Below are 27,645 nucleotides of genomic sequence, written 5' to 3'. Positions count from 1 at the left end.
ACTATACTATACTATACTATACTATACTATACTATACTATACTATACTATACTATACTATACTAACCAAATGTGCTACAGCTGTAGGGACACATAGGGATGCCCCAATGGCATAGTCCGTGATAATGTCATCCTCCCCAATGCAAGATGGTGGATGCATGCATGTTTGAGGCACAAGTGGGCTAACTTATGGACTGTCTAGTCAATTTGAATCAAATTAGGTACAGTTGTAATGAGTGACATACAGGGACACCTCAGATGGCATAGATTGTGATGATGTCATCCACCCCAATACAAGATGATGGATGCATAAGCTTTTGAGGTGCAAATGGGCTAACGTGAACTACCTAACTGATTTGAACCTGATTTGAACTCTCTGCATGTGCAGAGAGCCCCTAAATGGGCCAAAAATGGTCCCAAATGATCTGTCATTTGGGAGGCAGGTGGGCTCAGAGAAGGAACTCTTGCTGCTGCCCTCCTCCCCCGAGTGCCCACACTGGCATCTCCCTTCCCCACCTCTGGCATCTCCCTTCCCTACCGTGCAGCAGCTCTTTAAAAAAATGTTTTAAAAATTGATTTGCCCCCAATCACCCCACCCAACCCTCAAGCAGGGGATGGGGGGTTCCAAAGCCCTTCAGTTCCGGGCTCCAAAATGACCAAGGTGCACCCCTGAGTGAACCCTATCTGCTTTCCCAGCAGGATTGGGAAACCCCCCCTCTTTTTTTTGCCCTGATTGGCATCTTTCCCACTTTTAAAGTTCTGGATCCTAGAATAGTTGGTGCTGGGGTGTCCCCCCCCTGAACCCGCAGTCATGGCGGAACTTACACGAGATGTGTATGCACCATCCCCCTGTATTGAAACCCCAGCACAAAAGCTGGGATTGAACCAGCTGACAGCCCGTGCTGGAAGTAGCTGCCCCTGCCCCCCACTGCCAATGCAGACACTGCCAATGATACCAGACTCTGTCGCTGGACGGAACCCCCAACTGCTGCCCAAATCACCATCTTGATCCAGAGAGAAGCGACGTGAGATCTCCTCCCATGTTGCTTCTCAAACAGGATTGCCTGGGAGAAGACATGGAGCCAGACATGGCCAGCAAATCCTGCCTCCTCTCAGGTCCACTAGCCAATAGCTAGCCTCAAAAGCCTTGTGCCTCCTCAAGAGGCTGGGGCAAAGAATCTGCTCCACATACAAGTTGGGGAAAGCGGGCAAATTCTTCAAAGAAATAAAAATGTTATGGTGGTGTGGGTGGAACCTCAAACTTTAAATTTCTTAACCTCTGACCTGATTCCTAATAGAAGTGGGCCAGTCTGAACACTTCACTTAGATGTGATCAAGATCAGATGGCTGCTTAACTGGGTCCATATCCTGCAGCCTGCAGCTGTACCACAATTAAATTAATAATGAAAATGATGATGATGATGGATCATAATTTTAATAAGAACCAGTAATAACCAGATAAAAATGTAAAAGCAGTGCAAATAATAATATTTATTTATTTATTTATTTATTTATTTTTGCATTTTTATACTGCCTTTCGTTAAAAAGATAGCCCCAAGGCGGTATAATACCAAGAGTGCAGAGATAAAATACAAATAGAACAGATGTGAAGCAGCAATAATCTCCATTTTCCCCAAAATAAAATAAAATAAAAATCTTCCCCACTTGTTAATTTCCTCTCGGTCTTCAGTAGAACCAGAAATACCCTCAAGGAACTGGCCCAGTCTGGAACTGGCCCAATTCTTCTACCAGAAGACGCCACCATGCAAATTACTCGTCTTTGGGATGCATCTCAAAGCATTCCCCAAGAGCACGAAGTATGTTTCCGGGCAATTTCTGATGTTTGTCTCGTAAAGCTTCCACTGCAATTCTTGCCTGTTAGAAGGGGGGAAAGATGAGGGGAAAGTAAGCATAAAGGACATGCTGCAAGCTCAGAGCTGTGGGCAGTCATCAGAGCCACCACAGGATATCAGGAGCTGCTGTGCTTTGAAGAAGAATGCAGGTTTTTCCAATCAGCCCATGGTGCTGCAGGAATCTAAGGAAGTGCTGGTGGTCTTGTGAGAGAGTCCAAGAGTGCAAACACTTAAAGCTGCACAACAGCACTTCAGGAGTGCAACCTAATTGTTTCCAATGTACGTTTCATCTCCGGTGCAGTTGCTCAACTTTAAGCCTTTGCTCACTGGCAGTCTCGCACAAGACTGCGGGCACTTCCTCAGACTGAAGACTGATTGGAAACTCCCGTGTCATGCTGCACAACTTGTGGGCTGACATTTAAACATCTCATTTCCTCTTTATTAGAAACAATAATTCTAGTCCAGCCTTCAACTGTACTTGAAAAACCATGCCACCCTTGGTTCACATACCTTGGCAGAATGAGAATTACACTCCCTGTTCACTGCATACCATTCATCATTTTATCAACCACTAATATGTTCCCCCTCATTCCCATTTTTTCTCAGCCTAAAAGCCCCCAACTTTCATCAAAGCAAGGATGGCCCATTCCAAGATCTTGTCTTGTATGATCTCTGGGAAGGTGGGGCTGCTTTGCTCCACATGCCATCCCTGGGTATCATGTGCTGGACAGGGCTTTCTCAGTTATTCCCCCCACCCCACCAGGGTGCTTTCCAGACTAGCTGTTGGAACAGCAGCAAAATGCCTCTTTTCAGGCAAGTCGCATTTACATCCCATAAACAGTAGGGGGAGCAGTCTCACAGCAACTAACAACCCGAAAAAATAGCAACCTTTTCATGCTGGATATACGACGTCCTTGCTTTGTATTGCCTTGATTAAATTCACAACAAGGCATTGGAAATTTAAACGGCACCCTGCTGTCCCCATAGAGACTGCGGTGTCACGACGCAGGAAGTGTGGAAGCACACTTCTGAGATCCAACGTGACCCTGTTGCAGGGTCTAATCTGGAAAGCACCCAGGTGGTGGAACTCCTTCCCTGCAGAGACGTGCACCTGTGCACCTCCCCTCCCTCATGCCTTCCATGAGCAAGTGAAGACCAATCGCTTTAATTGAGCTTTTGGATTATGAGAGGACCCTGGTGGTGCTTTTACGTTTTCACTAGTAGTGGTGTACAGATCAGGACCCACAACAAAATGCTGCGGTATGTCCCTGGTGTGCATGTGTTAGTTCAGCCTATGGCTGAGCATGGTGAAAAAACAAACAGCAATGAAGACAAGAGTGTTTATTACTCTTACTTGGGTCTTTCTTACTAGAGTCTTACTTGCATATTTACATATGCAAACTTTATTTTGTCTGTTTTCTGGATTTCGGGGGGGGGGGGCGGCACTGATGCCCAGTCTCAACTCCTTTTCACCCCACCCTAAATTTTTGAGCATTAATAAGATTGTTCACACGACTGCTTAACTTGGTGCTGGGGAGAGCGGGAGGGAAGATAGGCTCCTACCTGCCTCCCCACAGATGATCTGGACTGCCCTCAATCCTCTGCAGCTCGCGTGCCCTGCTACCGCTGCTAACTGGGCAAAGAGGCGCCTTTTAAATATGGTGATTCTCTTTATTTAGCCGGGGGAGAGTAACTAGCCCTATCCACCCCCAGCACAGCACCTCCAGTGACTGTTGCTGGTGTCGATCTTATGTTTCTTTTTAGATTGGGAGCCCTTTGGGCACAGGGAGCCATCTTATTTATTTATTATTTCTCTGTGTAAACTGCTTTGGAAACTTTGTTTTGAAAAGTGGTTTACACAGAGAAATAATAAATAAATAAGATGGTATATAAGTTGTTGTTGTTGTTGTTGTTGTTGCCCACATGTGCCCAGGGCCGTCAGTGTTAGAGAGCCAGCAGGAGGGGGAAAGCTGGTGCTGGATCCTCCATGGACCTGGAATGCAGTGCAGGAGCCACTCTGCTCTGTGAGGCTGCTCCTTTCCCTGTCTAAAATGGTGGCGATCTGATAGGGATCCCAGCTACCCAAGGACAATCATGCACACGATCACCTGCTGAGGTTGAACAAATGGTAGGTTCATTCTACCTTGGTAAAGACCTGGATAGAGGATCTGGGCTCCCCAGGTCTGGAGCAGCTGGGACCAGAGGGCTCCCGGTGCTCCGGATGACATGAGCTGCCTGGGATAACGCAGGCAACTCGTGTCATGTGAATAGGCTCAATGGCTGGTGAGGAGTCAGTTTCATGTTTTCATTAATTTTTGGTGTAGTTGTAATGAGAGAAAGGGATTGTGGAATACGTTATATCTAATGGTGAATTTTCTTAATTTATTGTGTGAGTGTGTGTGTCTGTGTGTGTGTGTGCGCGTGCGCACACATACAGTCATCAACACATTAACAAATTCAGTGTGCAACTTCCCTGGAGAGTGCAGACACAGAGTAGCTTTTATGTTATTGGGGAGTTACCTCCCACACCAAGAGCATAATGTATCAACCCCCTTCCCTCTCAGAAACACAAAGCTATGAAATGGCTGGTGAGTTTTAGACAACTTTATTGTGACAGTCTTGTGTGGAGTATTCTTCAACCTGAGAAATGTCCCTGCTCCTTTTGTTCATGCCCTCTTTCCTACCCTTCTCAGCAATAAGTTCCATTAGTTCAATACACCTGGTTGTCTGTTACCAACTTGTCAACAAACATTCCACTCCATTGAGATCCATTGGGGCAGTTTGAGGTTTTCCCCCCTTCAGATCTACCCCCTCCCGATTTCTATGAAACCATTGCCAACAGATTTGCAAGTTACCCCAAGTCTCCCAGTATACCCCTCTCTTGTCTGCAGGTATATCCATAAGGATCGTAATATTTCTAGCTCTTTTGGAAAAAGAAGATTTAACCTTCTCTCATTTTTGTGTGTTTTTTAGCCTGTAAGGTAAAGTGTGCCATCAAGTTTTGACTCCTGGTTTCGACTCCTGGTGCCCACAGAGCCCTGTGGTTTTCTTTAGTAGAATATGGGGGGGGGTGTTTACCATTGCCTCCTCCCACAAAGTATGAAATGCCTGTATTTAATGTTAATTTTATTATTTACTGGTTGGTGACACACACACATACTACTACTACTACAAATATTTATATACCGCACGTCAACCAAAGTTCTCAAAGAACTTAATTCTTAGATCTTGGTCATTAAGGATCATTTCGTTTGTGGTCTTGCTCTGTCTTAGACAGCCATAGTTTTATTTTAAATTTTACTTCTACTTCTGATTCTTATATATTTTTTTATCATAGTTTTTCATTATATGTTTGTATTGTGCATCCCTAGGCTTTTAATATCTACTTTTATTATTAATATGTAATATGTAATCAGCAGGGAAATGCTTGACTAACAAGCAGAAGGTTGCTGGTGCCAATCCCCGCTGGTACTATATTGGGCAGCAGTGATACAGAAAGATGCTGAAAGGCATCATCTCATACTGCGCGGGAGGAGGCAATGGTAAACCCCTCCTGTATTCTACCAAAGACAACCTCAGGGCTCTGTGGGCTCCAGGAGTCGAAATTGACTTGACGGCACACTACCTTTACCTTTAATACTTTATGCTGGTCCATGACTGTAAGAAAGATTGATTGATTGAAAGTTCTCAAAGCAGTTTACATAGGAAAATACACAAATAAGATTCCTGTCTGTCCCCAAAGGGTTCACAATAATTTTTTAAAAAGCATAAGAGACACTGGCAACAGCCACTGGAGGGATGCTGTGCTGGGGCTGGATAGGACCAGTTGCTCTCCCCCTGCTAAATATAAGAGAATCACCACTTTAAAAGGTATCTCTTTGCTCAGTTAGAAGGGGTACATGAAGAGCAGTTATTAGGTGAGCCTTTCCTTGTAGGAACTGTATATTTCGCAAACAAATGTATAGATTTTTAAAAATAATCCTGTGGACAACAAATTATATGATTTGAGACATTTGACCCCAGGTAATACTCTTTAATGTTATCTATGCTATTGAACGCTCCTGCAAAAATTATATATAGGAAAAACTATAAGAATTCTGGTTGTTGTTGTTTTTAAAGAAAACCTCATTGGGAAACACAAATGTGACATCCAGAAAAACTGCAGCTGGGTGGGAACTTCTGGAGAATATTTGTCTAAAAATGCCCCTCTCCCCCCTTTAAAGGCAAGCTGCTTGTTGGCTACCGCTTGCACTCTGAAAGCACAGAGGACATCATGCCTACCTTTTCCTGCCTCCCACATGGTCCGAGGTAAGAGAGGAAGAGGGAGGGAGCAGGGGGAGGAGTCAGAACCATGTCAGCATTCCAATCCGGTCCTACCTAACCCAAGAGTCATGGGACCATTTTGGACCCCTCCCAATGATGTACTTGTTGGGTCAGTTTGGATCCTACATTTTCCTTGTGCACAAGCCTACTCTAAGATATAATATCTTTGCCTTCGAAATTCCATACAAGCTTGCAAGGCTGTTGTTATTTGTTTTTTAAACAACAAATACATTATTCTAAATACAGAGAGAGACCCTCACATATGTAGAAATCTTATTTTTGTGTGGCCCCATTTCACTTCTAAACTGATTGTCACTATCACCTGAGTATGATGTTAGAAGGCATTATGACTAAATAGAATATTGGCAGTTAGTATCTATGTTAGTTTTGGATATGTGTATATCTCCCTCTTTAGAGCCCCCATAGTCCTTAAGATTACTTTATACTGGGAGTGGTTGACAGGGTATTTTGACTTTTATCCCTTAGCCTTTATAGCAGCAAAACACTTACTTTTTCAGCTAGTTCTTCTGCAGTTATATTTTGATCATATTTAATGGGTTCCCCAATATATGTCCGAAGCTTGACTGGAAGCATTCCACCTTGTGGAAGTAAGTAAATCCTAGTTTGCTTACAAATCCATTCCATTACCCCTATATTTGAAATGAAGATAATGATCACAATTTGAAATACTACAGATAACTTTCATGTTTGCAGTGAGCGGGAGTCTTGAATTTAAAATAAATATTTGTGAACAACACCACAGGCACCCAACAAGGTAAAATAATGAGAACTAATGGGCCCAAACTCAGAGCATCTGCGCCTCTAGTTCCCTTGGCCACCGCTGCAATCTCTCCCCTCCTCGTCACCTTCTCTTTCCCCCACCCTGCTGCTTTCTCTTTCCCACCGCCACAGCTTTGTCTTCCCCCCTGTGCTGCCTCTTTCTCTCTCCCCCCCTGCCTCCACTGCTTTCTCTCACCGCATGCCCACCCGCCCGTTCCCTGGCCTGTCCGTTGGCCTTGTGTTCCCCACCACCATAGCTTTCCTCTCCCCCTCCCCTCGCTCGCGAACTCTCGTGAGAGCTGCCACACATGGGATTAGCGACGGGTACGTCTAAGAGAATTATAGAGAGAGATTCAAATGGGGACAAGACAAACAAGCTACCATATGAATGTCTTGCAGATCTGACAGTTCAGCTCATGTCTGTCGTGAACAGGTTGAGAAAGTTAAGAGGTTTTGAGTGCGATAGAGGAACTTGTTACCACACAGATGTCTGCATTGGACTCCAGCCACAGCTGTGTTGGCCACCACTGAACTGGAGCAAGTCTGCACTACTTCAATGTTCCTGCAGGTGTTGGATGAAAACTCCCATCATCCCCAGTCATAGTGGACAATAGTCAAGGATGATGGCAATTGGAGTTCAGCCACAACTGCAGACTCACAGGAAAATAATAGCATTTTAAGAGTTGAAGGCACCAACCTGTTCGCATGAATATGAGTATGGCCACACCATAGTCTTCATAGCAGACTATGGGGAAAGAACCCAGGTCCAATTCTCCTTCTCAACCAATAAGCTAAGCAGGTTAAACTAAACAGGTAGCCTTTTGCCAGTGTCATACTCAGAGTTATCAAAAATCAAGTTGATTAATTAAAAAAAGTCTTACTTCCAAAACTTAAAACAAAGGGAAGCTGTTCATATGAGAAGCCATATCTTGGGTTGGGCAGGCCAACCTGGGTAGGGCTGCTTGTGTGAAGTGCTGGAATTGAGGCCGATCCTGGCACTGCCTCCCTGCATAGCCTGGGATCTTTACATAAATTTTGTGCCCTTTTACTCAGGTACAGGGTTGTGTGTATGCCCAGGCTGCCCATGGCCTGAAGAGTCACAGAGCTGGGTACCTAGAGCACCTGACTCCGATCAGAATCCCTCAATACACCACAGTCATTGCATGGTGTATTGTGGGATATCTGAAGGCCTGGATCGGATGAATTTTGCCAGCCTCCAGAACACTGCACGGCTCATGGCAGAACCAGTCGTGTGGGTGCACAAGCTGTGCAATGGTGATAACCACTGGATTGTCTGCGGGGGAAGGTACTGTAGGTGCTATGCCAGGGCCAGCAAAAGATTGTGAGAAAGATCTTAGTGTCTTTTTCAGAGGAGGCATGACTGTTTCTCCCCGGTGGAAAGACAATAATTTCTGATGCTAAGCTGACAACTGCAGATATAATCACCTTCCATTCTTATGTAACAAAATGCATAGGCGTAACGATAGGGGGGGCAGGGGGGCACGTGCCCCCGGCGCCATCTTCGCGGGTCACATGGGGGGCGCCGCCATGACCCCCGCTGATCCCAAAATTTTTTAATTTTATTTTTTATTTTAAAATTTTTAATAACAATTTCTCCGGCAGCACCAGAGCAGTCAAGGGAGCGCGTCGGCGCCCCCTCCCCCACGAGCAGTCTGTTCTGCCGCTCCGCGCGGCGCCCGCAAACCCCCCATTGCTTTGCTGGCCTGGTGTGTGGTGTCACACGCGCGACTCGGCTGGCGTGCCGAGTCGCGCTGCGCATGCGTGGTGGGTCTGTCCTCCTAGCTCGGCTCCCAGCTCGCCTTCTGCACGTGCCGCGGCGGAGCCGGAGCCAGAGGAGAGCGTTGCTGGGGCTGGGCTTTTTCCTTTAGATTTTAAAAAAGCGGGAACTCACTGCGCGTCTTCGTTCCGCGCCAGCCACGGAGGGAGGGACTCGGGAAGGCTCCTTGCGAGCTAAAGCAGCACTCTTTTGAGCGCACACAAAGGGGCCTCGTGGAAGGCCCTCCTTTGCACACACCCCCCCCCCCCAGTTCTCTGGTGCGCACATTCCTCTGCAGCCGGGCTCCCCAAGAAGGCCCTTTGCAGGATCTCTTGCAGCCCTCTCTTGGGATGTCCTCCTCACACACACACTCACAGTTGGGCTACAAGGCAAGGAAGGCAAAGCAGAGGCTCTTGTTTTCCTGAAAAGCGCCGCGGCTGCTTTCCATTCCAAGCCCCCGCACCTTGGCTGAGACTCCGGACTGCAGCCCGCGTGGCGGAGACGGGCTGCAGGCGCGCGCAGGCAGGAGGCGGCACACGACACAGAGCGAAGCCAAGCCAAGGATTTGGCAGGTACGGGGTCGGGGAACCCTCGAGGGGCGCGTCAAGCGCGTGAAAGGTGTGTGTGTGTGTGTTAACTTCGGGGTGGCATGCCGGTGAGTTTCGAAGCAACTTCTTTCTCTGTTCTGCAGCCCGCCTCTTGCTAATGAGGGAGATGCTGCTGCCTTTCTTTCCTCCCCAATGTAACATCTCTGGCTGGGCTTGGGTTGGCGGCAGCACTAAAGCGAGCGAGCGGAGTGCCCCCGGCGCGCGCGCACACACAAACACACACACACTGAGATTGTGTCAGCTGTAAAGTGCGTGGGAGATCAGAAGTATTCTGCCCTTTGGCTCTTTAAAGAGAAGTGGTGCGGTTTCTCTTTCTTTTTAATTACCGTGTGTGTGTGTGTGTTTTGAGTGGCTAGATTAGTTTGCAAAGCGATGAGATTAAAAGCCTTCCTGATCTTGAACATGAACATCTGAGAAAGTCAAGATTTGTAAACACTCGAACAAAATACAATTGGAGTGTTTTGAGATGGCTCTTAAACCCCTGCCAGCTTTTTGCAAGGATGAAAATACTGGTTTTTAATTTATTTTAGTATTGTCGAGTCTTTTTGTTTCCATAGTTCTGTGACTTACAGTAGGCAGCAGTGTGTGATTTTTTCCCCCCTTAGTAAGACTTGACGGTTCAACAAGTTGAATAGATATGTTTAGAGAAGCAGCGCTTTCCAAGAATTTAAATTAGGTCTTTAAAAATGGCTTTCCATGGCTTTTCTATTAGGTCTCTTTGTTTTCGCATATTGACCTTTAAATAGTTAGGCAAATGTTTTAAATCTAAAGGAAAAAGTTCATGCTCACAAACATTTCATCCTGTATCCTGAGTGTTTTGCACAACTGAGTGTTTTGCACAACTGAAGATACATTTAACCATGATGTTTATCAGGAAGACTTTTGGTATTTAATATGATTTACAGACATCCTAATATAATTTAATTGGGTTAAATCTGTAACCACTCATTGCGTTTTAAGTATTTCCATATTTTAAATGTTAAGTGGAATTATTGTCGAACAGAAATGATTTAAGGTCTTGGGTGGGTTTTATATTTCAACCATGTGTGCCTCAATCTTAAACTTATCTATTTAGAAACACATCCTGTTCATTTGAATGGACTATTCTGGCAAATATCCTGATCCTAAACACATTGGTTGACATGGGGGAAATTACTCAAAGTAGTCCTATTGAAATTAAAAGGACAAGCTAGGCATTGCTTAAAATGTCCTTTTAACACAAATGGGACTACTTTGGGTAATTTTCCTCATCATGTCAGCCACTAGTAAGTGGAAGTCCTCTTCATTGAAATTTAATGGTATTTACCTGCAAGTAAACCATCTTGTTAAAGATACCAGTTGCAACTTTTTGGCATTCCATGTGTCTGTGTGTAAGTGGTGGGAATGAAATCCAGGATTTATTTAAAAGGAATACTTATATTGGTTGAAGAAAATAATTCAGCTGCTGTTTTGTTAAAAAAAGAAATAATTGCTGAATGACAGAAAAAAAGTATTTCTAAATTAAAAACCTGCCTTTGAAGGAAAACACTAATCCAAAATGCCTGAGACTTATTGGGCATGGAGAGAGACTGAACTCCAGATAAGTGTTTTGAATCTCTAGAGAAAACTTGATTTGACTGGGCTGAGTTAAAGAATCTTTAGAAAAATCACATGCTGTGAATGTGTGGAACACTTAGCAAGAGGTTTTTCCTTCCAAGCTCATAACTGTACAGCTAAGGGAGGGTGTGATGAATGCATGAGTGGTTAGATTTCATTGTGTAGCCTATCCTACTTCACAGAGTTGTTGTGAGGAGAAACCTAAGTATGTAGTACGCCACACTATATTAAGGGGTGTCCAATGCTGACTTTGATCATATCATAGACCAATTTGCATCAGTGAAGGGAGGAAGGTGCAGTTATAATTTACAGGTCGTGCCATAATTTGTAAATTAAAATATCTGTTAATTAATGAACTTGACTTGTATTTTTGAGCTGATATTATGGTATCTGAAAGATGGGTGTCAGACGTTGGGGGGGCGCAATTTCAGTGCTTGCCCTGGGCGCCGTTTCCCCTAGTTATGCCTCTGACAAAATGTGCTCGCTTCAGTAGAACATATACTAAGTAAAATAAGACAATAATCTTCCATGGATTACAATTAAAGAAAGGAATTTCTTCTTCTTTACTTGCTAAATATTAAAGCTTGAGACTTGAACTGCTGAATTTAATATAGGGAAAGAATTTTATCAGTGGGGATTGTTATTTTTAAAGTTTAAAGAAGAGACGTCCTGCTGTTTCTTATTTGCTATTTACTCTGCCTATCATTTCGTTTAACCAGTGGAATAATGGAAACAATAGATGCTCCACACCATCGTGAGAAAATTTTGTCTGTCAGTGATTAGGCACAAACGCTGCAGAATTGTTTACATTTGAGAAATAAGCACAGGCGTTTACTTTCTGTTTTGAGATCAAGGACAAACTCGGCTGTGCAAGTAATCTCCTTCTTTAACCCTTGCATGCCAATATGAAAGGCAAGGACAAACCTCACCAAAGTCAGACACGTGCACAAGTTAGGAAACTTTCACTTCCAGATACAGACGTGGGGGAAACTAAAGCACCTGTAGCCATGGATCAAACGTTGTTTGAGATGAAACAGATTTTGCAGTCAAATGCCACTGCTCTCCAGCAAGTCATTTCAGATGTGACTCAGATGAAACGAAATATGAATGAAATAAATGATAAGATCTCAAATATTGATGAGACTGTTAAGAAATTAGCACAGGATAATAAAGAATTTAAATTAAGGGTTGAAGCTGTGGAGAAGGATGTGGAATCACTGAAAGATGACAGAGAAAAATTACAAGATCAAATGGCTTTGTTGGAACTAAGACAAAAAGAGAGATTCTTAAGGTTCAGAGGCATTCCAGAAACCCCTAACCAGAATATTAAGAAACTACTTGGAGTGGAACTCGCATTACTTTTGGGAATTACTGTACAGCTGGAGAGATGGAGGCTCCAATTGAGATAGCTTTTCGTCTAAACTCGGACTTTGCTATAAAAAATAAATAAATTAATGACTGTTTAGTATAGTTCACTACTAAATCAATAGTTGAGCGAATCATCCAGGCTCATTTTACCACAGCTTTAACAATTCAAGCTCACCAGATAAAAATTTTGAAGGAAATTCCAGCTAGAATTTTAAGAAAACGCAAGGATTATAATTTTTTGACTGATGCATTAAATGCTAATGGAATACGTTTCAGATGGGAATTACCAGAGGGACTCTTCTTTTTCTACAAGAGCAAGAAGAACAGATTCACTGAGCTCCTCAAAGCACAAGAATTTTGGCGGAAATATAAAAAAGACTTATCTTTTAAAGGAAAGGGAATTGCTATGGGCTAAAGATTTGAAGAAGGTTTCTTAAACTATCAAGCTATCAAAATTCTCTATGTTAATAGTAAATGAATTTGATGTTAAGCAAAGATCTTTTTTTTTTAGAAGTGCTTTGTAGAAGTATTAGAGAAGATGATGAATTAAATATTTGGGAGTTTGGTTATTAAATAATAATTCTTTGCTGTTTGCTAATAATTATGTTAAAATGGGAACTCAGTGAAAAAAGATTTGCAAAGATGGTCTAAAATGAATCTATCTTTAATGGGAAAAATTTCAGTGGTGAAGAGGAATGTTTTATTTAAACTGTTACTTCTCTTTTAGACTATTCCTATAATTAATAATTTGACTTGGGCAAATGGCAGAAGGATATAACTAAATTTGTTTGGCAGGGGAAAAGACCAAGAATAAATTTTAAGAATTTAATAGACGCAAAGGAAAGAGGTGGTCCTACCTTGCCAGACCTAAGGTTGTATTTTGATGTTGTTTGTTTGATATGGTTAAAGGAATGGATAACATTGAGAAACCCCAGAGTTCTTGATCTGGAGGGATTTGACAGAAGGTTTGGAAGAAAGTGTTTGACATAATATAGAAATGGCAGCCTGGGAAAAGTAGTGGAAGAGTGATTTAAAATTTATTGCTTGTTATGCTTTGAAGGAAAATTATTACAAAATGATGTACAGATGGTATCTGACATCAAAAAACTGGCATTAATGTATAAAAATGTTTCAAACAAATGTTGGAAGTGTGGGCATACTGAAGGTATTTTTTTTTCTTTTCTTTTTTCTTTTCTTTTCATATGTGGTGGATCTGTGGGAAGGCTAAGGCCTATTGGGACATGATACATAATGAATTAAAGAAAATATTTAAAGTGACATTTCCTAAGAAGCCAGAAGCCTTCCTGCTAGGAATAATTTTGGTATATGCAGAGATGGCAAAACTTATAACATTGATAAGAGACTAAAGCTTAGAGCGTTTTAAGGAAGATTGGAGATCTTTTTTGTTGTATTTAAAGAATTACTTTTCTACTATTGATCTTACAGCAGGATTTGAAATTTGAAATGCAGGTTGGGTAGATTAGTGGTTCTTTTTATTTTATTTTAAAGGTTTAAATTTGTGTTTTTAATTAATATTATAATAAGGGTAAACTTTATAGTTGTTATTTCACGAAGGGAGGTGCGCGGGAAGTCCATTTGTGTCTATTATGATTGTTAATGGTTATTATTGTTAAAAATTAATAAAAATTGAATTTGGAAAAAAAAAGTAAAATAAGACAGATTTATCTTTCACAGGACCATGCTCTGAAGCAACAGATTTTATGAATTTGAACGTTGGCCGTGTTGGATAATTTTGACAGGTAAAAATTTGTTGAACACAGATTTATTCTCTTAGCAATTCTCTCCTACTGCAAGTGCAGAATATTCAAAATAAATATAATTATAGAACATTCTCTCCAAAGTCTATGCATAGCACTCTTCAGTCTGCTTCCAGAACAGAAAAATATGAACACATACAAAATGTCTATATGCTAGACATTAAAAGCATTTGCAGCCTGATAGTCTTCATTTTTACTCAGAAGTAAATTACACTATTCAACAGGGCTTACTCCTAAGAGAAAATGCATAGAATAGTATATTCTTCAGAAAGTGTGAAATATAACTTACGCATTTTTGCATATGCCCAATATCCCTCCAGGATATTTCGTGTAAACATAGGAACGATTGGCTAAGACACAGATAAAAGAATAGAAATAATGGCAGCTTGATTTTAGTTTAACTTCAGTATGTACTGTATAGCAGTGAAAACACATTGTTGGGACCCCTGAAGAGAAGACACATGATGTGAAATGGAATAGAATCTTGTCACCCACTAGCTTTGCTGAAGGGCTATATGGAGAAGGGAGTAGGAATGGTGACCCAAGGCCCTACACCACTCTATCAAGGATCTGCTGCTAAGCCTCATTGCCTCATGAGACTCACATGTCAATATGAGTGTCATGGGTTAGTAACAGGCAAGTAGGCTGCTGCATATTTATGCTTAATCCTAGGGTAGTCCTCATGATCAGTGTTAGGGTAGGAGAAGAATTCAGGAACCATACATGCTTCTGATTGGCCATTGAGGGGATTCTACAAGCAAAGTAGGGAGGAATGATGTAGGGGAAGAATGGCAGTTCAGTCCCTAAATAGCAAAGCAAAACCAGTTTGGTGAGAAAGCAGCAAAGCAAGAGGTCTTGAGACAGTTGTTTCGTATTGAAGAACTACAACAATTTATTTAAAGAAAAAAAAATGCAAACAAATGTGAAAGACCTTGCAGCTAATTTGAGCTGTAGCTCATGGCTGAAGAGAGGGACCAAAACAAACAGCCATCTCTGGAGAGACAAAATGCAAACTAACACTGGAAGAAGAAAGAGGGGAGGAGTCCAGGACTTTTATCCATGACCTCAGAATCCCCCCAGTGGTCACTATGAGACATTGCAGCTGAGAGCTGATGCTGCCAGGGTCCTAGCTCCAACAAATGATAATCTGCGAGCGGGATACAGCAGTGGGAGGTGCAGGGAGTGCTTTCCCTCCACCCTCACTCTGGAGCAGAGTACAAGTTCAAGGCTCATCACTGCCAGCCACCTGTCTACTGAGCTCACAGACAATCATTTGCTTCTACTTTGATTGTAGGATTCCCATAATGGCCAATCAGGAGCATGTATGTCTCCTGAATTAGGATAGGAGGCTTCTTCTACCCTAATGCTGATCATGAGAACAGCCCTAGTACTGACCTGAGCAATTCTTTTCTCCTCACATTTTCAACCAGAAGACTCAGAAGAGTCAGAAGAATTCATAGAATTGAAGGGCATGTAAAGTCTGCCTCTTCTTGCATGTAGGCTCTTGACATTCATTTGTGAGCCATGCTTGGAATAATTTCTCTGGCATATGCAGATATATCCAGTTTGCCATATGGATGCATGTACCCTGTGGTGGGTTTACAAAGTGGTTGTCAGTACTACTTGCAAGTACTTTAAGATGGATGATAGTTCACTGAAGATTAAATTTATTACACTTTCACCCTTGTATGGATACCAGCATACTATCAAAAATTCCATTAAGTTGTGTCTGAAGAACTCTAAATACAAGAAAACTTGAGGAAATCAACTTCCTCTCCTTCTCTATAAAGCAGACCCTTGCACACACACCCAAAACCCTTCCTGAAGTTTGGAGACTTCCTGCAAGGAGCTGGGATAGGAACATAGGAAGCTGCCATATACTGAGTCAGACCATTGGTCTATCTAGCTCAGTATTGTCTTCACAGACTGGCAATGGCTTCTCCAAGGTTGCAGGCAGGAATCTCTCTCAGCCCTATCTTGGAGAAGCCAGGGAGGGAACTTGGAACCTTCTGCTCTTCTCAGAGCAGCTTCATCCCGAGGGGAATATCTTGCAGTGCTCACACATCAAGTCTCCCATTTAGATGCAACCAGGGCAGACCCTGCTTAGCTATGGGGACAAGTCATGCTTGCTACCACAAGACCAGCTCTCCTCCCATGTGGTGCATGGGGCTGTACAGGGAGGGAAGAATTGCTATATTCAGGCAGAGGCCCCATAGGGGTTCCCCACCCTGTCCCATCTCCTTCCAAAGGGTCCCCCAACCCTAAGGAGAAGCATTTTTGGTGTGCAGGGGGTTGCTGTGGGGAGTGGGGAGGGGAGGGGAAATGTGCCTTCCTTGAGCTTCCATGTATGTGTGGTTCTTAGGACAGTAATTATTGAGCATGTCATGAAGGTTCATTGTCTGTATACATAGTAGGTCATCCGCCCACCCGCCGCCATGATTATGCATACATTTGTTCTGGATGCATTCTACTCAATGAATCCTTTCAGGTTAAATCAGACCTAATTTTAGCCTATCCAGTTAATCAGATTATACCAAAATTAAGAATAAAAAAGGTCATTCACACAATCAAAAATTGTGTTCTCCCTGGGTTTGGGAGCTGTGTGTGCTCACAATTTTTGCTCGTGTGGAAGCAAGATAAGAGGAAAACTTGGGTAGAAGTGATTGTGTGGAAGCAAGGTAGGAGGAAAAGCTACCCAGGTTTTCCTCCTACCTTTTCCCGACACAATCACTTCTACCCAGGTTTTCCTCCTACCTTGCTTCCACACAACCAAAAATCGGGAGCACACACAGCTCTCAAACGTGGGTAGCACACAGTTTTTGAATGTAACAAATGATAGTTTGGAAAATAAAAATAAGGGAGATAATATTAATTGTCACCACAGACATTTCACTCACCACTTTTGCATCTATGGCTACTTGAGCAAATCCTTTACGTTTCCCCCAAATCAGTTTGTAATTGTGACCTCCAGCATTTCCTTCTTCAAGTCCACCTGGTGCAATCATCAACACATGCCCTTTTTTCAGAGTGTTCACACATTCCTCTATAGTACGATTAAAGCAGCCATTCATGTAAAAAAATGTGTGTAGTCCTGCGGAATGGAACCCACAAACAAAAGACAGATAATTATTGTACAGAGGTATTGTATGGGTGTGTGTGTGGAGGGGTGGTGGTGGCTGAGGCAATACATGCCCATGCACATACATCCAAATGATGAATCTCACAGTATATTAACACAACACAAAAATTCCTGAAGATGAGTGTATTATAACAAAGTGTCAAAGTAACAAATGATCTAAAACCAGCAGTATATCCTTCTTCCTGATTGTGCCCATTCCATCTCTAGCATAAAAAAAGATTCCAATTGTCAAAGAAACTTCTAATCGTTTTAACCTCTTCCCTCATTTCATGATAAGTTAGATCAATGTATTGGTTTGCTTCTCACTACATTTTTATACAGCCTCAAGCAATTGTCTCGAGTAGTATACAAATAATTTAAAAGAGAAGGAAATTAAATAGTTAAAACAAGACATAAAACCAGTAAAAACAGAGCATACACATAGGCAAAAGCCTGAGTAAAGAGATGCATTTTTAAACCCTAGTGAACACTGCCAGGGAGGTCAAACTCTGCATCTCAGAGGGGAATGTGTTCCAGAGCCCAAGAGCAGCAAACAGAAAGGCCTGAATCTGAACAGTGACCAGAGCAGCCAGCAGCAATGGGAAATGGATTTCAGACATCCGCAACAGCCACGTTGCCAGGGGCTGCCTTTGAAGTGGCGCAGAAGCCGCGATGGGTCCTCTCCATGGGCAGAAGGTTGTCTCATCAACATCATGGAAGTCATTCTCCTTATCTTTGCTTTGTCCAGCAGTATGTAAGACCTAAAATTCTTAAACTGAACAACAACGTAGCACAGGCTTTGGAATGCCCTCCCGGAAGGGCTTTGTCATTCTCCCTGGCCAGTTTTAAAATGGATTCATAAGCCCTCCTTTTTACAGAAGCTTTTAAAAACTGGTTATAATTGGGTTTCCAGTACCTTGCGTATGGCTTACATTGAGGCTGTTCTGACAAACAGTCAAGACCAGGCTAAGGAAGCCATGCCTGGGCTTGGTTGCCCATAAGAACCTCCAAGAGCTGGGTTGATTCCAGCGGCACCTTGGCGGCAAACCTGCCTAGGGAGACTGCCTTGTAAATGAGGTTAAGTGAGCGAGCTCTCCATTAACCATGATTCCCTGACTGTATGACAACGCCGGTTGCTCGCATCTGGTGCTGAAGCACTGACCGGCAGGTGCCTATCACTGGCAGGTGGGGGGGGGGGCTCCCCACAACGCACCACACACTCTCGTGGTGCATTGTGGGATTTCTGGGGGCTGGGATGATGTGTACCTACCCCTGCGCTCCCTGGGGCGGCAGTGGATCATCTGGGTGCATGATCTGCATGCCTGGACAGTCCTTAGAGATCGTCTGTGGGAAAGGCAGGCTTCTGTAGCCTTCTCTGCTGCCCACTGGCCACTGCCCCCGGTCATGAGAATGACCTAATTATCTGCTACTGACTTTTATTGTGCTCTGTGATGATTTATTGTGTTCCATTGCCTTTTATTCAGTGTGGTGTAGTGGTTAGAGTGCTGGGGTAGGACTGGGGAGACCCGAGTTCAAATCCTCATTCAGCCATGAAACTAGCTGGGTGACTCTGGGCCAGTCACTTCTCTCTCAGCCTACCCTACTTCACAGGGTTGTTGTGAAAGAGAAACTCAAGTATGTAGTACACCTCTCTGGGCTCCTTGGAGGAAGAGCAGGATATAAATGTAAATAACAACAACAACCCCCAGTGAGGAATTACCTTGGCGTGGTTGTGGGGCTTGCGTGCTCTGAGGAAGGTGAGAGCTATGCCAGAGGTCCAACCATACTGGACAGGTCTCACCAGAGGAGCCAGACAAAGAGTGCCTCTCCCATCAACAATATGGTGATATGTAACTTTAATAAATCTATACCGGATCAGTCATCGCCCGGGTCAACAAGGACCGTGCCAGGTGCTGGAGTCCCTGGACACCTGGTGGCAAGTGGACTACAGGACTCAGGATCTTCAGTTGAGCAACCAGGGCTGGAGACTGCAAGGTTACTGGAAGAAATGTCACTTAACCAAAAAAAGAAATATACAAAAAATGCCAGCAAGGAAATAATGATCTGCTATTACAAGTCTAGTCCAACTAGAAGAGGTTATTTTAAAAGAATGTACCAAATTTGGAAAGAGAAGCATCCAGATACAGAAATAACAGAACAAAGGCTAGCAGACCAGAGAAGATTCATAATAAGAAATAAAGTATTCACAGGAGTTGAGCTGGAAGAACTGCAAAGAGCAACACAGGCTCAAGATATGGAAGAAGAATTACCACCAACTGAAGCAGTTGCTCAGGTGCAGGTGGAAGAGTTGTTGGAAATAGAGGATGCCACGGTTGCTGAACAGTTTCAAAATCAAAACCAGGCAACCTCTCCTTTGCCTTCACCTCAAAAACTCAAATGCCGGTTAACAGAAAAGCAACAAGAACTAAAGCAAAAAATAACTGAGCACATGAACCAAACAACCACCAGGGTTCAACTTCCAGCAATAAAAACAGTTGCCAAAAAACAACTTGCTCAGGCGTTAAAAGATGTCAATGCTGCACTTGCAGAAATAACAACCAATAATTTGCAAGAAACAAACCAACTAATGTACAGTGCAGCAACAATAACAACACAAGAGCTCGGATATAAGATCAGTGGACCTGTAAAAAAAGAAAGTAGTACATCACCTAAATGGAAGATTAGATTAGAAAATAAAATCTCCAGGCTTAGATCAGATGCTAGTAAATTGAAAGATATGAAAGACAAGAAGCTGAAGAATAAAAACACCAAACAGCATCTGATCCAAAAATACCACCTAGATTCAAGGAAAATTAGAGAAGTCCTGGAAATAATAAAGCAGCAAATAAAAGCAGTGTCAAAGAAGACTAGCAGATACAAAGCCAGAATTATACAACACAGGCAGAATCTCCAATTCCAGTTGAATCAGAGACGTTTCTACCAAAGCATACCAAAGCAAAGCAACACCAAATAAAGAAGAAACAGTGCAATTCTGGGGGAAATTATGGGGCAATCCAATAGATTATAATTAAAAAGCAGGCTGGGTGAAAGAGGTAAAAAAAGGTAACCAACAAATGCAAGATCTAATAATAACACCAGAATTAACAAGTGAAAGAGCAAAGAAAATTAAAAACTGGACTGCGCCAGGCGATTATGAACTGCATGGCTTTTGACTTAAACACCTAACAAGCCTTCATAAACAACTATCAAAACAGTTCAATCACATTTTGCAAGGAGGTGATATTGAACAATGGCTAACAACTGGGAAAACTCATCTCATAAAGGAAGACCCAGCAAAAGGTGCAGTTCCAAGTAATTATAGACCGATAACCTGTCTGCCAACCATGTTCAAATTATTAACTGGAATAATAGCAGATGAAGTAATGCAACACTTATTAACTAACAAAAAGCTTCAAGTTGAACAGAAAGGAAATTGCCCGAACACCAGAGGCACAAAAGACCAGCTGCTGATTGACAAAATAATTTTAGAGAATTGCAAGAGAAGAAAGACCAATCTAAGTGTTGCATGGATTGACTACAAGAAAGCCTTTGATTCATTGCCTCATACATGAATACTAAAATGTTTAGAAACAACTGGTGTCAGCAAAAACATTCAGATATTTATTTATTTTTAAAGCAATGAGCATGTGGAGTACACAGTTAACAACCAATGGCGAGACACTTGGACAGGTTAGCATTAGAAGAGGCATTTTCCAAGGGGACTCACTATCCCCTCTGTTGTTTGTAATCGTCATGACTCCACTTTCACAAATACTAAACAAAACAGGCCTCAGATATCAAACATCTAAAACATGAAGTAAAATAAACCATCTGCTGTACATGGACGATCTAAAGTTGTATGGAAAGTCCCAGTTAGGAATCGAATCACTGCTAAACACTGTCCGTATATTCAGTAGCGATATAGCAATGGAGTTTGGACTAGACATGTGTGCTGCATTAATAATGAACAGAGGAAAAATAACAAAAACAGAAGGAATAGAACTGCCCAATGGAAGCAACATCAAGAACCTGGAAGAGAAAGAACATTACAAATACTTTGGCATTCTCCAGGCTGATAACATTGCACACGCTGAAGTTGAAAGAAAAATTGGAAGTGAATACATCAGGAGAGTTAGAAAATCCTCAAGTCCAAACTCAATGGTGGGAACACCATACATACCATAAACACCTGGGCTATATCTGTTATCAGATACACTGAAGGAATAATAGACTGGACCCAGGCAGAGCTAGAGATGCTAGGTTGTAAGACCAGGAAAATCATGATAATCAATCATGCTCTGCACCCCTGCAGTGATGTAGATAGGCTATACTTCCCTTGAAGCTCAGGTGGAAGAGGAATGCTGCAAGTCCATTAAATAGTAGAGGAGGAGAAAAGAGGCCTTGAAGAATATTTAAAGGACAGTAAAGAAGATGCATTTAAAATGGTCGAAAATGAGAAACTATTAAACACCAATGAAACAAAGCAGGGCTACAAGAAAGAACAAGTCAAGAACAGAGCAGAAAAATTGAGAAATAAGCCACTGCATGGTCAATATTTGCACAATATAAGTGGAAAATCAGACATCACCAAGACCTGGCAATGGCTTAAGAATGGCAACTTGAAGAAAGAAACAGAGGGTTTAATACTGGCTGCACAAGAACAGGCACTAAGAACAAATGCAATAAGAGCCAAAGTCGAAAAGTCAACAACAAACAGCAAGTGCCGCCTTGTAAAGAAGCAGATGAAGCCGTGGACCACCTAATCAGCTGTTGTAAAAAGATCGCACAGACTGACTACAAACAAAGGCATGAAAAGGTAGCAGGGACGATACACTGGAACATCTACAAAAAATACAAGCTACCTGTAGCCAAAAATTAGTGGGACCATACAATTGAAAAAGTGGTCGAAAATGAAGATGCACAAATATTATAGGACTTCCGACTACAAACAGACAAACATCTGCCACACAATACAACAGATATAACTGTAGTGGAGAAGAAAGAAAAACAAGTTAAAATAATTGACATAGCAATACCAGGGGATAGCAGAATAGAAAAAAAAGAAATAGAAAAAATCACCAAATACAAAGATCTACAAATTGAAATTGAAAGGCTGTGGCAGAAAAAGACCAAAATAATCCCAGTGGTAATTGGCACCCTAGGTGCAATTCCAAAAGACCCTGAAGAGCACCTCAACACCATAGGGGCCACAGAAATCACCATCAGCCAATTACAAAAAGCAACTTTACTGGGAACAGCCTATATTCTGCGACGATATCTATAATAATAGCAAGAACATTGACAATAAAATTCTGGCATCCCAGGTCCTTGGGAAGGACTCGATGTCTGGATAAAACAAACCAGTCAATAACACCTGTCTGACTGTGTAAATAAATAAATAAATAAATAAATAAATAATAATAATGTGGGTTTTATGTTTTTATTCTGTTTATTATAAGCCACCCCCAGCAGCAGTGTGTTGAAGAAAATAATATTATTTATTATAAATAAATGTTGTTATTATTTATCCTCTATAATAAAATGCTTGGTGTCCGTCCGTGGACGGACACCAAGCGTGTGTTCGTGCCTCCCTGGCCTGTTCTGCGCATGCGCGGAGCGCATGCGCAGAACAGAGCAAGGGAGACACGACCACCGGCACCCGGTGGCCATCTTGGGCGGCCAGAAGCGGCCGCCCCGAAGAAGCCGGGTGAGCGGCGCCGGGGGACACTGGCCGCTGCCGCCTTGGCCAGAGGACACCCGCGGCGGCAAGGGAGAGGCCCCAGGGAGCGGAGGGCCCGGCCGGAGCTGCGGGCGGCGGCGGTGGGTGGCGGGCCCGCTGGAGCTGCGGGCCGCGGCGGCGGTGGGTGGCGGGCCCGCCGGAGCCCTGGGTGGCCGCCCCGGCCGGAGACACGGGCCGCGGTGGGTGGCGGGAGGGGGAATGGCGGCGGAGGTCCAGACCCGCCCAGGGAGACGGAGGCCGCGACCAGGGGCCGAGCGAAGGCCGAAGAAAACTAAAAGCAAAAATGCAGCCTCCGCCGCTGACTCCGAAGTCCCACCCTCCCAACTTCCGAAACCACCTTACCCTGGCCTGTGACAGTTGAGCAAAGAAAGTCCTAAATTGAGGAGGGAGAGAGGAGCTTGCAAGCTGTGCTCCTCCCTCTGCAAAGGCTCTGCCCGAACTGGCGCTTGGGACTGAAAGGACGCAAGAGGCGTCCTTTCCGCCCCAAGCGCCAGTTCAGGCAGAGCCTTTGCAGAGGGAGGAGCACTGCTTGCGAGCTCCTCTCTCCCTCTTCAATTTAGGACTTTCTTTGCTCAACTGTCACGGGCCAGGGTAAGGTGGTTTCAGAAGTTGGGAGGGTGAGACTTCAGAGGCAGCGACGGAGGCAGCATTAAAAAAAAAAAAACAGTAAAAGGGAGAGGAAAAGGCTAGCGCCCGTTATTATAACGGGCTTCAAAACACTAGTAAGAAAATAATATTTTATAATAGATAAATAATATTTATTATTATTTATAAGAAACAGACTTTCCAAACCCATTCTTTATTACTTTATTATAAATAAGTTTTTAAATTAGATTTGTTTTATATTTTTAGCTTAATATTTTAATTGTCATTTTTATTGTATGTTTTTAACTTCTGTAAACCTCCTTGGGGTTGTTTTTAATGAAAGGCGCTATAGAAATTCAACAATAAATAAATAAAATAAATAAATACTGTCCACTGAGATCAGATGGAGGGATTATTGCAAATTTCCATTTGAATTCCTTTATAGCATGCAGAAAAATGACAAAAAAGTAAGGGGCTCCTATTTTTTCTCGCCTATAAGGCTACAATAACCCAACTCAACTTTCACCACACTGACTCTTCCAATACCCCTTCACAATTCTTGGCTAACAATCTCTGCATAATTATTGGTTTAACCCTTTGTGTGTCTTTGTATCCAGACTAGATCTACCTGGCCATTCAAAGCTACTAGATTGATTGATTGATTGATTGATTGATTGTTAGATTTCTATACCACCTTTCATTAAAAACAACCCCAAGGCGGTTTACAAAAGTTAAAAACATACAATAAAAATGCCAATTTAAATATTAAGCTAAAAATATAAAACATATCTAATTTAAAAACTATAAAATACAAGCATAAAAACACATAGACACAAGAATAAAAACACATAGAGGCAGCATAGAAACGGTCATGTAAAAGCCTGGATAAAAAGCCAAGATTTAAGAAGCTTTCTAAAAACTGTGATGGAGTCTGAGGAATGAATGGCCACTGTGAGAGCATTCCAAAGTCTGGGGGCAGCAACAGAGAAGGCCCTGACCCGAGTGCACGACAGACGAGCCTCCTTCATTGTAGGCACCAGGAGCAGAGCCCCCTCAGATGACCTTGTGAAGTGGGCAGCAACCCTTGGGAGCAGGCGGTCCCTCAGATACCCCGGGCCCAAACCGTTAAGGGCTTTAAAGGTCAAAACCAGCACCTTGAATTGGACCCGGAAACAAACCGGCAGCCAGTGCAGCTCTTTCAGGATGGGTGTGATGTGCTCCCACCAGGCATAGATGCTATCTTAAACTATGTTGCTATCTTAAACTGGCCCTCCAGCTGTTCATAAACTACAGTTCCCATCGGCCCCAGCCCAATAAAACCCCAGCCATAAACTTGGCTCTCCAGCAACAGCTGGAAGGCCAAGTTTGCTCATCCCAGAAATAGGGAGATGTTTTCCATTTTAAAATATTTCTAATAATGGAAGTAACAGAATTATTGTTTTTTGGGTTTTGTTTTTTGTTTTACCTGGTAGTTTTAAAAGCTCATGATGTATCACGCAATGGGCCTGTCTTCCTGTTTTTCTATAGAGCCTCTGTTTAAAAAGGTAACAGTCCATAGGAATGCTTCCATGGAAATACACAATGACTGCTGGCCCTTCTGGTAGATTTTCAGCTCCGCAGATCTCATAACCTGCCAATAATACAATATGTCATAGCTTATTGTTTCATGTCACTGTAGATTTCACAGTAATCATATCCTTCTGTTTAAGAGAAGAGCTAAAGTACTTCAAATTCACTCATGCATTAAAAAGGCATAGGGCAGCACCAAGATGATTATTTGCTTTAAGAGGCCTCATTGCTGGGGACCCAAAAAGTTCAATTTTTGATCCATCTGGCCAGTGAACATTATTCCAGAAGGAATAATGTTCTCTGGACAAATGGATCAATAATTGAATGCAATCACAAACACTTTGTTTGGAAAAACCAAACACGGAGGCTGTTCTCACGAACAGCCAAAGCAGGCTAAGACAGCCAATCCTGCTCTTGGCTGCTCGTGAGAAGCAGCAGGAGGTGAGTGGCTGCTACAGTCACAGCAAACCCACCTGAGGAGCCCTCCTTTAAAATGAGGTAAAGAAAGCAAGTGCTCTCTTAACCTCATTTTTTTGGGTTGCGTGTCAGCGATGGGGGAATCCCCATAATTCATCAGACACTCATGCAGTGCATTAGAGATTTTTCAGGGGGCAAGACGCCACTTCCCATCCCCTGATGGGAAGCAGTGCCGGCAGCTATCAGGAATCGTGTGGGTGGGCAATTCTCTGCTTTCCCTTGAGCCTTTTCTCACCGATTGTGAGAAAGGCTCACTGCCTTCCAAAGTAAGAAGCCCATCCTCACTGTCAAGCATGGTAGTGGAGACATCATGGTTTGGGGCTGCTTTGCTGCATCAGAACCTGGATGGCTTGCCATCATTGATAAAACAATGAATTCAGCTGCGTATCAGAAAATTCTAGGTGACAACGTTGTGCCATTTGTCTGTGGGCGAAAGCTTAGCCAGAAGTGGAGCATGCAGCAAGACGACGACCCTACACATTCAAGTCAGTCCACCACAGAATGGCTGAAGAAGAAGTGATTTTGTGTTTTGGGTGGTTAAAAAAGTCCCGACCTAAACCCTATTGGAAGGTTGTGGCAAGACTTGATGTGAACTGTTCATGCAAGGAAGCCCTCAACTGTCACAGAGCTGAAACAGTTTTGTGCAGAAGAATGGGCCAAGCTGATGTGGGAGACTGATCTCCAATTCCAGGAAACATTTAGTTTCAGTTATTGCTGCCCCAGGAGGTGCCACCAGTTACTAAATGCACAGGTCACAGACTTTTTCACACATGGATATTTTTTGTTGACTCTTTCTGTTGAGTGAATATTCAAAACAGATCCTTTTTGCCCGAATTACTTATTCATTCAGGTTGCCTTTCCCTTATATCAGAGTTTACCATAGGATCTAATCATGTTTGAATAAGAATTGTGTTAACAGACAGACCATCCTCCTGGAATTCACACACCTTTTCTCAGCCATTTCAGAAAAAGCAACCCACCATTTAAAAACCAGCATTTAAAAACAAGAAAGCAACTCTTAAAAACCACAATTTAGGCATTTAAAATGAGGCACCCTGAGAAGTCTTCTTTTCTTCTCTTCATGTGTGCCTGCTAAAATAAAGAAATTCCACCTCAGACTGGCAGGTCCACCACAGCTTTGCTTAGAGCCTGCATATGGCAAGGCTCTCAGACACGTGGTGCCATCAGACCACTAACTCATCACTAGCAGTGCATACGTGTATGATACGTGTGTGTGTGTGTGTGTGTGTGTGTGTGTGTGTGTGTGTGTGTGCTAGGTAAAACAATTTGTGAAGCACTGATGCAGGGCCTGGTTGGCTGAGCCTCCTGCACCCCAGACAAGGCACCAAGGCATCCCGGCTTGAACCACTGGGTGGAATAAGCAGGAGGAACTGCCGGCTGTGTTGGCACTGCCTGGGATGCCATGCTGCTGGACTGGACTACAAACAGCTGCAGCTGACACGCAATCAAATAAATTTTATTATTTATTTATTATTAAAACTTTTATACCGCCCTTCCAAAAGGCTCAGGGTGGTTTACATTAAATCAGGGTGGTTTGCATTAAATGAAATTAAATGAAATAAATGAAATTAAGCGATCGCTCGCTCCCTTAGCCTCATTTAAGAGGGAGGTTCCACAGGCGCCCATAGTCCCCAGCTATAGTGGCCAATAGTCAGATATTATGGGAATTCTAGGCCAACTTCTGCAGGAGGGCTGAAGTTGAGCAGCGCTGCTGTAGTGCAATTCTACTGGATTCAGACCAAGAAATGAAGTAAAACACCTGCCTTCCTTAAATTCTGTATTTGTATCTATTATACTAGCTACAACATAAAATTTTCAGCTCAACTGAAAATCAAATGACATGCTAATTGTCTGTTGCAGCAAACTAAGAGGGTAGCTGGGTTTTCATTATTCTGGACTCAAGGGATATTGCATCAGAGAACTGTTTGAGACTTTTGCCCCTTAAAAGTTATGAGAGGAAATCATGCTTACCATGTCCCACTTTTCCTCCGATATCTGAAATGAACGCCACGATTTGCCTTGGCTTGTCCCATTGTTTGTTATTGATATCTAC

The 27,645-nt window shown here is 42.9% G+C and overlaps 1 protein-coding gene across 1 annotated transcript; it reads right to left on the bottom strand.

The window, feature by feature from the left end:
• Window positions 1-1,637: 1,637 nt before the first annotated feature.
• On the bottom strand, window positions 1,638-27,645 carry LOC128343957 (transmembrane protein 68-like; the record flags this gene model as incomplete). Its single annotated transcript, XM_053293397.1, has 6 exons — window positions 1,638-1,874; window positions 6,686-6,825; window positions 14,372-14,432; window positions 16,980-17,173; window positions 24,991-25,155; window positions 27,564-27,645. Coding segments are annotated over 6 exons (747 nt in total), but the record flags the coding sequence as incomplete, so codon positions are not given.

This window comes from Hemicordylus capensis, chromosome 2, assembly GCF_027244095.1.
Source record: "Hemicordylus capensis ecotype Gifberg chromosome 2, rHemCap1.1.pri, whole genome shotgun sequence".
NCBI classification, from domain to species: domain Eukaryota; kingdom Metazoa; phylum Chordata; class Lepidosauria; order Squamata; family Cordylidae; genus Hemicordylus; species Hemicordylus capensis.
This window is presented reverse-complemented; position numbering and strand designations above follow the sequence as displayed.